This window comes from Salarias fasciatus, chromosome 17, assembly GCF_902148845.1.
Source record: "Salarias fasciatus chromosome 17, fSalaFa1.1, whole genome shotgun sequence".
Taxonomy (NCBI): domain Eukaryota; kingdom Metazoa; phylum Chordata; class Actinopteri; order Blenniiformes; family Blenniidae; genus Salarias; species Salarias fasciatus.
In genome coordinates this window covers 1074094-1087907 of record NC_043761.1, presented here as the reverse complement: position 1 = coordinate 1087907, position 13814 = coordinate 1074094, and the positions used below count along the sequence as shown (strand labels likewise).

At 52.6% G+C, this 13814-nt stretch overlaps 1 protein-coding gene across 1 annotated transcript; it reads right to left on the bottom strand.

Moving 5' to 3' along the window:
• Nucleotides 1–2600: 2600 nt before the first annotated feature.
• On the bottom strand, nt 2601–13756 carry LOC115404056 (protein mono-ADP-ribosyltransferase PARP12). The gene is made up of 12 exons (XM_030113194.1): nt 13387–13756; nt 11904–12039; nt 11229–11832; nt 11089–11139; nt 10497–10631; nt 10118–10284; nt 6133–6253; nt 5861–5957; nt 5701–5776; nt 5061–5188; nt 4775–4926; nt 2601–4486 (listed from the first exon to the last, which is right to left on the bottom strand). Exons 1-12 carry the CDS (start codon nt 13662–13664, stop codon nt 3792–3794), a joined length of 2640 nt encoding a protein of 879 aa, XP_029969054.1. The 5' UTR covers nt 13665–13756; the 3' UTR covers nt 2601–3791.
• Nucleotides 13757–13814: the final 58 nt, after the last annotated feature.

Below are 13814 nucleotides of genomic sequence, written 5' to 3'. Positions count from 1 at the left end.
CTGGATGAGTGAGGAGGAGGAGGAGAGTCTTCCTCTTTCCTCTGCTTATTGATGCTGCTCGCTCTCTCTCTCTCTCTCTCTCTCTCTCTCTCTCTCTCTCTCTCTCTCTCTCTCTCTCTCTCTCTCCCTCTCTCACAATGCATGCTGGGAACGTGAGGGGTGTGTTGTCTCCATCACTGCAGTCTCCTCCTCGCGCTCATTGGCTGCTCTGCTAATTAAGCAGCTTCCAGCCAATCAGAGAGAAAACGCTCACACATGTGAAGTTAACCCTTTACAGGAGGGATTCTCAACTGGTGGCTCGAGGCCCCAAAGAGGGGTCCCCTGAAAACACATCTTTAGCACAGCTCTGTGTTCACATCTTGTCTGCGTCTTTCTTTCTTTTTCCACTGAAATGTGTTATTTTCTCAATTATCACAAAGCAGAAAATCTCAACTTTGGTCAAAAATGACATGTTTTTCATTATTTATATTTCTAAAATGCCACTGAATGAGTCTCGCTGTGACCAGTCCGGGGGTCGGAGTCCATCAGGAAGCCTCCTGCTTCCGTTCAGCTCAGCTCTGTAAGGTAAACCAGTCAAAAACAACCTTTTCCTGTCAATATATGAGAATCTTAAAGCAGAAATGGGAAAATTTAACTCTAATTTTCAATAAAATTATGAAAAAAATCTGTATTTATGCGAAATATCTTTTCTTTAATTATGACTTTAATGTAACTAATCACCGTTCACACGTCCCATTTTACCATTTCCACGGTCCTCCTTCTCTTTAAACTACAGTTACATGATAGTTTGAGGGTTTTTAACAGTGAGGAACCATTGTGGAAGTGATCCAGAGCCACAAAAGAAAGGTTTTTTTTCCCCTTATGTTTGAAGTTAAGCATCTTATTTCAAATTCTTTCCACTGAAAGCCAGTGCTGCGCAGAAGGTCCCACTGCTGCAGTAAAACCCGTCTCTAAAGGAATCCAGCCTCCTCTGCACACTTCATTTGGGCCTTTAACGGTGTCAGTGACGGCTCCAGATACAAGCTGCTCTCAACGGGCCTGTTTATACATATATATATATATATATATATATATATATATATATATATTTTTTTTTTTTTCCTCCTACAGGCTCCAGCCAACAACAGCTGTTGCATCAAAAAATAGAGACAAAGAAGAGAGAGTGCCGTCTGTCTTCCCCTCAGCTGGACACATCTGCATCCAGCAGCCTCACAGCTCCGTCCCGCGGTCCCCGTCACTTCCTGTCCTCCGCTGCTGGGGACCGACGAAAATAGCATCAGGTGAAAATCAATGGAAGCTGAACTCATGGTGTGTTTCCAGTGTGTGGGGAGAGAATCCTCCCCGGACCTGACTGGATCTGCAGTCCGTCCTCTGGCGCTCTGAGACGCCAGCGCCTGGACCGCCGCAAGAACCTCAACGATCAGAAACAGTCAAATAAAATAAAAAAGAGTCGCTCGGTTCTGAAGTCAATCTCCCCAGGCTCCATCTGTAAGATCCCGGATCCTAAACAAAAGCAATAATCACAGACCGTCCTGAGTTTTTCACTGATTGAAGACTAAAGAAACAGAAACGGATTCATCAGCGTGTTCAGGAACACAACAGGACAAAACGACAGCGACTCCACATTGGGTCACAGGGTGGAGACAGACTCGCTCCGCCCTGCGCCTGCTGCCCGTCAAGACGGAGCGACGCTGCAGCGCCGCCCCCCCAGTGACAGGAAGCATCCACCGAGCAGCCACTTCCTGTCTGCCGGGGCCGCTGCTTCCCGGCAGGTAGGCTGCCTGCAGCGTACCGGGAAACCCCGGTCTCACCGGTCGCACAAGCTCATGAATTAAACAAGACACACACACACACACACACACACACATTGTGCACCCCTCCTCCACTTTGTGTCTACTTTGTGAAGTCAGGTCAGAGGTCAGAGGTCAGCCGTCTGAACCTGGAGATGCTCTGATCTGGACCTGCTGAATCAAAGCGTTTCTCAAAATGTTGTGAATTAAGATGAATAAAGTGCTCAACCTGTCCCGAGTCCCTCTTCTAACTTCTCCAGTGCAGCCGAGTTCACGACAACGTTCCAGTGAAAATGATCTTCTTCCTGTTCACACGACGGCGTTTCGAAAACGACTTCCATTTACTTGGAAAGTTGGTCGCAGGGAGGCGGAGTCAATCACACCCTTATTTTAATATGTAGTTTGAAAAATAAAGTATGTGAGAGATTTTTAGCTTCAAGTGGAAGTTTTATGTTTGTTTATTTGTGAAGTAAAACTGTAAAAACTGTGTTTCCTCCTCAATATTGAAAAACTCCAGCAGAGCGGATTCACGTCCCATTTTCATGACTTTTTCATGCAATTATTCAAAACCTTCACGCTGCGTTTAGAGAGTCCATTTCTAAAACCAGAGCTCGGAGCCGCTGAAAGCGCAACTTTTCAAAACGCTCCACTTTTCCAACGCTGCATGAACGAGTCTCTTACAACAAATAAACACAATATTGTCTTTTCTAAATGTTTCGGGCAATAATCTATGAGATTAGGAGTCAGATCAGCGGCACCGGATGTCAAGCTGGAAGAGATTTCACCACATTATGGAGACGAGAGTCTGACTGAGCAGAAGAGCAACAGTCGGTTTATTCCTGTGGAACAATCTCTCTGAACAGGTTGTACAGACATTCCAGTGAACAATACAACAACAAACAATTACAGTGAAATCCCATAAGAGAATGAAAAGGTCTTGACAGCCAGGAGCAACAGGAAATGGTTAGTGTCAGAGTGTGTGTGTGAGTGTGTGTGTGTGTGTGTGTGTGTGTGTGTGTGTGTGTGTGTGTGTGTCAAACCAAACCTCATCTAATAAATTGGAAAAGTAAAAGCATTGAGGTTCATTCTGCATGTATGATCTCCTTTATTATTTATTATAATCAGTTACGCAGAGTATTTCATTACGGTGTATTTCTGACAGTGTATTTCTGACAGTGTATTTCTGATCAGTGTATTTCTGACAGTGTATTTCTGATCAGTGTATTTCTGACAGTGTATTTCTGAACGGTGTATTTCTGATCAGTGTATTTCTGAACGGTCCAGCGGTTTCTGTCGCCCTCTAGTGGTTTTCAGAGGATACATGACCGTCGACCCCGTCATGTTCCGTCACTTCCAGTCAGAGACCTCTAAGTAGAGCAACATCTGAGTGTTTTAACGTCGAGTTTCTTCCCTCCATTTAAAGATTTGGTGAAGTCAAACGTTCACCTCGATTTTCCAAACAAAAGGCGTCCGGCGTCTCTCTCTCTCTCTCTCTCTCTCTCTCACAGCGATTTCCACGCCAGCTTTTGTTTAACGTTCCCGGATTTGGGATCCAGCGGATCCCGGTGCGAAGTCCGTCACGTCGGTACGGAGACTCTTCACGCAGCGTTACGAATCGCCGAGTTTCACCCACGAGCTGAAACGTGAAACAATCCGGAGCGAGACGCGAAGAACAGTCGCTCAGGACGACTGTGGCATTTAAAACACGCTGAGGCAGAAAAACTGCTGAAAAGTCCTGAGAACCGACGTTGTGTTTTTCTAAAGAGACAACTGGAAACTTTCATCGTTTCCATCATGCCGTCTACATCTTTCGTATTCATGACATCTTAAACCTGAAGGGAGCTGTGTATGAAAATAAGTGTGTAAAACAACATGATCTCAGCTCAGTCAGTGCTTTAAGCAACAAAGTGCTCTGATCATCAGCATCACCTCGTCTCTCCTTCAGAGATCCTAGAATCTCGGGGAGGACCACGCCCCACGCCTCGTCCTTCAGGGGCGCCGCTAAGCTATCACACAGGAATCATTGGATTTCTGACGGCGTGCGCCCGGTGTGGGCGGCGGTGAGTATCTGCTGGGAGGTGTGTATCGCCGGGTCAGGGGAGGACTTGTGGAGGAACGGCTTAAAGAGGAAGTAGAGCTGGACGGGTAGGAGGGCGTGGCCAGGTGGTAAGAGGGCGTGGCCAGGTGGTAGGACGACGCCGCGCGGGGCGATGAAGGAAGGGAGTCGCTGAGGCGGGGCGAGGACGAGCCGGAAGGCACGGGGGGCGGTCTGGCCTTCGCGAGCCCCAGGTTTTGGGTTGTGACTGTTGGGCGTGGGGCGGCTAGCTTGGGTGCGACTGTAGGTTTGAGTGTGAATGTTGGTGTGGGTGCGACAGTAGGTTTGGGTGCGGCTGTTGGTTTGAGCAGCGGTGCTGAAACGTCCGCCGCCAGGTCGTCCAGCAGGTCCGCCTTCCTGTACTGCAGCAGGTACTCCGGGTAGATCTGGTGCTTCTCAAACACCACGAATATGGACGGGTTGAAGACGTCGTCCACGCAGCTGTCGTAGAAGTTGACGTCCCCGTCGTCCCGGGAGGGCGGCCGCAGGTAGCTGGACGAGCCGCGGGTGTAGTCGCCCACCAGCACCCGCGACAGGAACATCATGTTGCAGCCGCTGGTGTAGTGGTGCGAGTACTTGGCGTCCCGCGCGAAGTAGCTCCCTGCGTCCGGGAACGGAAGAAGGGTGAGAAAACGCTGCAGGACGGACCGGAGTCCTGCCGTCGAGGACACATCGGTTCAGGACGGATCAGAGTCCTGCCGTCGTGGACACATCGGTTCAGGACGGATCAGAGTCCTGCCGTCGTGGACACATCGGTTCAGGACGGATCAGAGTCCTGCCGTCGTGGACACATCGGTTCAGGACGGATCAGAGTCCTGCCGTCGTGGACACATCGGTTCAGGACGGATCAGAGTCCTGCCGTCGTGGACACATCGGTTCGCAGGCTCACCTTTGCCGTACACCGTGCCGTGGGTTCCGCAGATCCTCCAGTCGAAGTTGTTGAGGCAGATGGCGTCCACGTACTTGGAGTCGGTGCCGTGGAAGAGCTTCATTTCCATCACGTCTCGTCCGCTGTTGCTGTCCTTCATCTGAGTCTTCTTCCTTCAGAGGACAAACCTTAGATGTGAATGATCTTTCACTGACGAGCTCCTCGTTCATTCTTTTCTTTAATTTCCGCCTGGTTTGTCCCTCCAGATCAGACTGAGGAGAAGGTAAAGCAGGGCAGCCATACGTACAGCTGGAAGACGTCCCACAGAGCTTTGTTCTGGATCCGCTCCGCCTTGACGACGAAGCCTGTCATGGTCTTAGAGAACAGAGCTTTGACCTCCTTGAACTCCGGGGAGGTGGGCTGCAGCGGGACTCTCTGGAACATGCAGATACAGCCACACTTTCAGCCAGAGTTCTCTGGAATCGCTCTCACGCCGCAGAAACACGCCTCGGATTCCTGCTTGAGTCGCAAAATCCTCTTGATTTCAATCATCGTTTCATTCATTCATGTCAGAAAACCATGAGCCTGCTGAAGGCGAACATCCAGTCTCCAAAACACACAAGAGTACGCTCGAAAAGTGAGAGAAGAGAAAGACGAATGGAACTAAAGGGAAAAAACAAAGTGTCCCAAGAGAGTTACATGGAATCATCGTGCTTTATTGAAGCAAAGGACAAAATTCAGGCCGAATTTATCTTCTGCAGTGAAAAAAACCGAGGAATGAACGTTTGAAAGCGTCCGTTCTGAATCTCTGAAGCTGTTTGTTTCTATTCAAGGACACTGCCTCCAGTCTGAGACGTCACCTCGGGAGATAACATGCCAGTCTGATGATAAAGTATCTTAGGAACCAGAACAGATAGTAGAGTCCATCCTGCAGTTGGTTTCTATACCGTGAATCCGGTCTGGGGGACCTGGGTCCGGTCCCAGTGCTCGGGCACGGCGGCGGCGGCGCTCAGCGGGTTCCTCCTGCAGAGACACACGGTCCACGTTAACGCCTCTAGAACCGGAGAGAGCAGTGAAACCTGGCAGGCCTGAGATCGCGCTCCGCACCTCGCCTTCCTCGATCTGACCTCCTCGGCGGAGACGAAGCGAGGCCGGCGGCAGACCACCCTCACCGTGCCGTAGCGCTTGTTCTTCTGCAGCATGTCTGACGGCAGAGTTCACCTCATTTACAAAAACATATTTACTAAAAAACAAAAAAAAGGAAGTGATGCTCCTATATGGGCCCAAACCGGCCGCCAAGAGGCTTCAATCCGGCCTGACAAAACACCAAACAGATTCTAAAAACCACACCCGGCAGAGGAGTGGAATCAGAGGCTCACCCTGGAAGCTGAGCGAGTAGGACTGCGAGCCGGCGGTGAACTCCACCTCGTCGCTGTTGTTGTCCAGGAACTTCCGCTCCAGCGTGGCGCTGTCCACGTCGGCCCGTCTGTGTCCCGCGCCCTGCGGAACAGGACCAGACAGTCGTCTTCCAAACCGCAGGACAGGAGACGAGTCACGATGGCAGCAGCACCGCAGACATTCATACACTGAACCCAGGAGCATCTCCAGCGCGGTGACAGGGCAGATGTGTGTAAGACGGCTGTAGCATCCATCCATCCATCCATCCATCCATCCATCCATCCATCCATCCATCCATCTTCCACCGTTTATCCGGGACCGGGTTGCGGGGGCAGCAGTCTCAGCAGAGATGCTCAGACTTCCTGTCCCCAGACTCTTCCTCCAGCTCCTCTGGGAGGATCCCAAGGCGTTCCCAGGCCGGCCAAGAGACATAGTCTCTCCAGCGTGTCCTGGGTCTTCCCCGGGGTCTCCTCCCGGTGGGACATGCCCGGAACACCTCCCCAGGGAGGCGTCCAGGAGGTTCCATCCTAAAGAGGAGCCCAAGTCTCCTGCTGCTTCTCCGGATGTGGAGGAGTAGCGGCTCTACTCCGAGCTCCTCCCTGGTGGCTGAGCTCCTCCCCCTGTCTCTCAGGGAGTCCAGCCACCCATCGGAGGAAGCTCATTTCAGCTGCTTGTATCCGGGATCTTGTCCTTTCGGTCATGACCCAAAGCTCATGACCATAGATGAGGGTGGGAACGTAGACTGACCGGTAAATTCAGAGCTTCGCCTTTCGGCTCAGCTCCCTCTTCACCACAACGGACCGATACAACGACTGATCACTGCAGCAGCTGCACCGATTCGTCTGTCAATCTAACCTCCATCCGTCCCCCACTGTGAACAAGACCCCAAGATACTGGAACTCCTCCACTTGGGCCAGAGTCTCTCCACCGACCTGGAGGGGGCAAGCCACCTCCTTCCGGTCGAGGACCATGGCCTCGGATTTGGAGGTGCTGATCCTCATCCCTGTCGCTTCACACTCGGCTGCCAACCGCCCCAGTGCATGATGGTCCGGGTTCGATGAAGCCAACAGGACAACATCATCTGCAAAAAGCAGAGATGAAATCCTGTGGTTCCCGAACCGGACCCCCTCCAGCCCCTGGCTGCACCTAGAAATTCTGTCCATAAAGATTATGAACAGAACCGGTGACAAAGGGCAGCCCTGCCGGAGTCCAACATGCACCGGGAACAGGTCTGACTTACTGCCGGCAATGTGGACCAGACTCCTACTCCGGTCATACAGAGACCGGACGGCCCTTAACAAGGGGCCCCGGACTCCGTATTCCCGGAGCCCCCCCACAGGACACCACGAAGGACACGGTTGAACGCCTTCTCCAAGTGCATAAAACACATGTGGACTGGTTGGGCGATTTCCCACGAACCCTCGAGCCCCTATGGAGGGTCTAGAGCTGGTCCACTGTTCCGCGACCAGGATGAAAACCGCATTGTTCCTCCTGAATCCGAGGTTCGGCTATCGGTCGGATCCTCCTCTCCAGTACCTGGAATAGACTTTCCCAGGGAGGCTGAGGAGTGTAATCCCCCTACAGTTGGAGCACACCCTCCGGTCCCCCTTTTTAAACAGGGGGACCACCACCCCGGTCTGCCAATCCAGAGGTTCTGAGGCGCTGGACGGTTTTCCCAAATTTCTTCGAGGCCGACCGATAGTCCTCCTCCATGGCCTCCCGAACTCCTCCAGACCCAGTTTTTGCCTCCACAACACTCGGGCTGCAGTTCTCTTGGCCTGCTGGTACCTGTCAGCTGCTTCTGGAGTCCCATGAGCCACCAGGACTCGATAGGACTCCTTCTTCAGCTGGACGGCAGCCCTTACTTCCTGTCTCCACCACCGGGTTCGGGGGTTGCCGCCACGACAGCACCAGAGACCTGGAGACCACAGCTCCGAGCAGCTGCTTGGACAATGGAGGTGGAGAACATGGAGAACATGGAGAACATGGTCCACTGGGACTCCATGTCCCCAGCCTCCCTCGGGACATGAGAGAAGCTCTCCCGGAGGTGGGAGTTGAAAGCCCTGCTGACAGAGGGTTCCACCAGACCTTCCCAGCAGACCCTCACAACACGTTTGGGTCTGCCAAGTCTGTCCGGTTTCCTCCTCCGCCAGCGAATCCAACTCACCACCAGGTGGTGATCGGTCCACAGCTCTGCTTCTCTCTTCACCCGAGAGTCCAAAACACGAGGTCAGAGGTCAGATAATACGACAACAAAGTCGATCATCGACCTCCGACCTCGGGTGTCCTGGTGCCAAGTGCACTTATGGACCCCCCTGTGCTGGAACATGGTGTTTGTTAAGGACAAACTGTGACTAGCACAGAAGTCCAGTAACAGAACACCACTCGGGTTCAGATCAGGGAGGCCGTGCGATCCAATCACCCCCTCCAGGTCTCACTGTCGCTGCCCACGTGGGCATTGAAGTCCCCCAGTAGAACCATGGAGTCCCCAGTCAGAGCACTGTCCAGCACCCCTCCCAGGGACTCCAAGAAGGCTGGGTACTCTGACTGCTGTTCGGCCCATAAGCCGAGACAACAGTGAGGCACCTGTCCCCGACCCGAAGGACCAGGGACCAGACCCTCTGGTTCACTGGGGTGAACTCCAACACCTGGCGCTGAGCTGTGGGGCTATAAGCAAACCCACTCCAGCCCGCCGCCTCTCACCGCGGGCAACGCCAGAGAAGTGGAGAGTCCAGCCCTTCTCCAGAGGAGGGTTCAGGAGTCCAGGCTGTGTGGAGGTGAGCCCGACTATATCTAGCCGGTACCTCTCAACCTCCCTCACAAGCTCGGGCTCCTTCCCCGCCAACGAGGTGACATTCCATGTCCCTAGAGCTGGTCTCTGTGTCTGAGGATCGGGTCGCCGGGCACCTTACCGTCGGCTGCCACCCAATCCACACTGCACCCGGCCCCTACGGTTCCCTCGTGGGTGGAGGGTCCACCGGAGGTCAGGTCCATGTCGTCCCTTCGGGCCGAGCCCGGCCGGGCCCTGTGGGCAAAGGCCCGGTCACCAGGCGCTCGCTTACGAGCCCCAACCCCAGGCCTGGCTCCAGGGTGGGGCCCCGGCTGCACCATACCGGGCGGCGTAGCGACCTTTGTTCTCTTCCTTGGCACAGGGGTTTTTGAACTGCTCTCAGTCTGATCCGTCACCCAGGACCTGTTTGCTATGGGAGACCCGACCAGGGGGCATAAAGCCCCCCGGCAACAGAGCTCCTGGGATCATGCTGCTCAAACTCCCCCACCACGACGAGGCGGCAGCTCTGGAGGGAGGGCTTTAGAATCGATTGGCTAAAATGTCAGCGGTGCAGAAATGTTGGAAAGTCAAAATGAGAAAACGGAGCTGAATTTCAGGACGGGCTGCTTAGAGCAGCGAGCTGGTGTGTGTGTGTGTGTGTGCATGTGTGTGTGTGTTTGTATTCTTGTATTTCTATCCTTGTCGGGGCCAAATGTCCCCACAAGGATAGCAAAACGTGGAACGACGTGCCTTGTGGAGACCTTTTTCCGGTCCTAAGTAGGAGAAACAGTGTTTTCTTGACCATGTTGTTGTTACTGAAAAAAGTAAAAGTACAAAAACATTCTTTAGGGTTAGGCTTTGTTGTGGTGTGGGTTAGGGTTAGGGTAAGGGTCAGGGTTAGGGGCTAGACATGAATGGGAGTCAATGGACGGTCCCCACAAGGATAGAAATACGAGACTGTGCGTGTGTGTGTGTGTGTGTGTGTGTGTGTAGCCACAAAAGACAAGATTGAAACTTGCATGATTAGCTCTATGCTAAGTAGATTATGCAAGAAATGGATAAAAGCAGAACAGGGCCATGGTGTAAACAGGCGTCTCCACAGCTGGGTTGTTTATAAACCCGTCAAGCTGAATCCTTCTGTCCCGGCCCTGACCTCTGACCTCTGCCCTGCAGCCCGGGCTCCCGGCCTCACTCACGTCTGCGGCGTACAGGTTCCACGTCCCGTCCTCGTCCTGCCAGTACCAGAGCCACTCGGTGGTGTGGACGAAGGTGGGCTCCAGCGCGGCGTTGACGGTGGACAGGCGGCGCACCCTGCCGCCGCCCCGGGTCATGGTGTCAAAGTGCACCGGGGGGGGCGGTGGTGCTGCGGAGAGCAAGGTGAGACGCTTCAGAACACAGACACACCGGCGTCTAGATCTTCTAAAAACTGGAATAAATATGTAAAGTCAGAACCCAGAGACTGGAGTGAAAAGATTCTGCATTTTACTGAAACCCCCTTCAGACTAAACGCTGATAAAACTAAGACTTCAGCGCGTTCTCTCCCTGACCTGTGACCTGTGACCTGTGACCTGTGACCCGGGTACCTGTAGGAGTTGTGGGGGTCGCAGTAGTCCTTCTCGATGGTCTCGTTGTCGGGCAGCGCCGTCCAGCGGTCGCCCTCGTTCACCTGCCATCTGTACGGCATCTTGTCGTGAGCTTTGAAGCAGCGATCTGAGAGACGAAGACGCTTCTGATGAGCGTGTGAAGGACAGTAAAGACACACTTCTCACAACCTTCTCTCCTCTGGTCTCCATTATCATGACTTTTCTGTAAATAATTCCAGTTTTAAAGGATCTGAACTGAACTCTACAGAAACCAGAGATTAATTCAACGTTTCATTGACATCAGCGCAACGAGTGTAGAAAAATAGTGGATCCGAACTGGTTTGTGGATCATTTGGTCCAAAATAAAAACTTTTATTTTGAAAGTGTACGTTTAAATGTATGCACTGTCTCTTATTTTGAGTCTTTGCTGAACTTCATCGGTTTTTCTCCACACATCGTAAAGCCCTTGCTGCTGCGTTTTTATCCACTGATCACAGCTGATCACCGTGATCGACCAGAGATCTGTGAAGCAGGATCTTGTGATCCGGTCCCAGACTGAGGATCAGACTCAGAAAAACACCCACCTTCATGTTTACAGTGTCCTTTAATGAAATACATGCAAATCTCGGTTTTGTCTGAAAGAAGCAGAAAACAGGTGAAACGAGCTTCAGATGTTATTCGTGTTTGAACTCATGACCTTTTGACCCCTGCAGCGTGAGCTGACCTCTGACCGGTCTCTGTCTGGGTCGTCTGTTGGCTCCGGCGTCAACGGCCGCACCGTCGTCCGGAAGGCCGCCGCTGAACTTTGAGTTTCCTCTGCCGCCGCCGCCGCGTCCCCTGGCGCCGGCCGAGCCTCTGGTCCCGCGGTTCGAATGGCCGCTGTCGCTTCTGGCGTCGCTGTTGTCGACGACGTCGCTCAGGTCGAGGAGGTCGGTGCTGGCGAGGATGTCGCTGACGGAGGAAGCTCGGCTCAGAGGCAGGCGGCCTCCTCTGCCTCCTCTGCCTCCTCTTCCTCCTCTTCCTCTTCCTCTCCCTCCATCACCAGGCTGCTTGAATTTGTGGCCGACTCTGCCGGCGAGCTTATCCGCCGACCACAGCGCCGCCTTATTGGCGTAGGCGGACTTCAGGGGGCGGAGCAGGGAGTCGGGCACGCCCCTCTCGTGCAGGACCCCGAGAGGCTGCGGGTCGCTGAAGTCGTGGCTCTTGGGGCAGCCGGCGCCGGCGCACTGGCTGCTGATGAACCTCTCGCAGACGTGCAGCCGCTTGCAGCCGTCGCCGTCCTGACAGACGCCGAACGGGCCGCTGCCGTTGTTGTAGTCGTGACACACCTGGAAGGAGGAGAGGAGGCGGTCAGATTGAAACGCTGCCTCCGGAGGCGAGAGCGGTGCGGTGCGCGCACCTGAGGCAGCAGGGTGTGGTCGCTCTGCAGCTGCAGCGTGCACAGCTCCGCCCGGCTCAGGCCCTGCAGCCCGTGATCCCGCAGCATCCTCTGGTTGTGGTCAGAGCTCAGGTCGTGGGAGAAGCTGCACTGTCTCCTGTCATCCAGCAACACACAGATCAGATGTAGAAATGAAACACACACACACACACACACACACACACACACACACACACGTGTGTATTTATATCCTCGTGGGGACCTTCCATTGACTCCCATTCATTTGTAGCCCCTAACCCTGACCCTTACCCTAACCCTAACCCACACCAAAACAAAGCATAGCCCTAAAGAAATGTTTTTGCACTTTTACGTTTTTCAGTAACAACAACATGGCCAAGAAAACACTGTTTCCCCCCATGAGGACATTTGGTCCCCACAAGGACAGAAATACCCGTACACACACACACACACACACACACACACACACACACACACACAAAGTGATTTATAACTGCTGATCTATCAACAGGAGGTACACTTTATTTGTATTTATACTAGGGTGTCACCGGTCACACGTGACGTCATAGATCTTTTTCTATTGCAGTTGTGCTGTATGACCACTAGAGGGCTCTGTCTCCACTGAAATACACTACCTCACAATCCCATTAAATCAGAGACATTCCAGCAGTTATTAGACAAAAGGGCCACCATTTCCCGCTATTACTTGATATGTTCACTAAGTGTCTTTCCTCATTTCTTTGATTTGTTGTATATAAATTCTTCTTCTAGCCTGTGAACCGCTAGCGGTAGCTTACGAGCTAGCAACACCGACTGCCTTTGTTTTAATCACACTGTATGTATCTGTGGAGAACTGCACTCAAGGGAACATTTAATGTTATCTGAAGCTTTCAGGAAACATCATCACCCCAAAAAACATTATGTGTAAGTTATATATAAGTGTCTTCGGACCCAGCCTCAAGGGGGTCCCCCGAGTCCGGACTGAGTGTCTTATTATATATAAGACATTGACACCCCTAATTTATACTACGTGGTATTTATGGTGAACTTCAGCTGGCATTGAAGTAATTTGAAGCAAATTTACTTCTGTAAAGTTTGATATATTTACACATTTTTAAAGTTTTTAATTTGACAGACTCAAGCAACACTTGATTCCACACGGTTCGAAGCTTAAATCAAACCAAACTGATTAAACTACAAATAAAAAGCGTGGGTATGAGCTTGTCTTGTTTATATCTATGTAATAATGACATTTCCGTCTTTCCAGGCACCGCCTGAAGGCAGCACGGGACAGAGGCCTTTAAAAATAATTGATCTCAAAACATCCACATCTACTTTAATCGACGGCATTAAAAACACACTTTAGTTCAGTGTCATGAGAAAAGGAGCTTTACTATGTTGTTCGGTAAATATTTAAACACAGCTGAAGCTGAGCGGAGCAGACGCCGTGCTGCCTTCACGGCCGCCGTGGCGGCTCGGACTTTACCTCTGCCGGTTGAAGGGACACGACTCGCTGAGGAGGAAGCCCCTGCACAGGTGGAGCCCCCTGCAGCCCCCCGGGCAGTCCTTAGCCCGGCACAGGAACAGCCTGCTCCTCGCCACCACCCGCTGCTCTCCGTTCACGGTGCACAGGACGAGCCTGTCCCCGCTCCCGATGAGCTCGGACACCCGGGACGGGTCTCCGGGGCACAGGTTGTAGATCAGGTCCTGGTGGCCCACCGACCCCTGGTTGGCGCAGATGATCTTTAATATTTCGGACTCCATCGTCCCGCGGCGGCCTCCAACACTGCTGCCGCCGGACCAACACGTCAGCCTCCGCCTGGTTCAGAGGAAAAGGAAACAGTCGCGATCATTTCTGACGACAGGAAACCGAAACTTAACTTTTATTGGACGCAGATAAGCCTGATGTCGGTG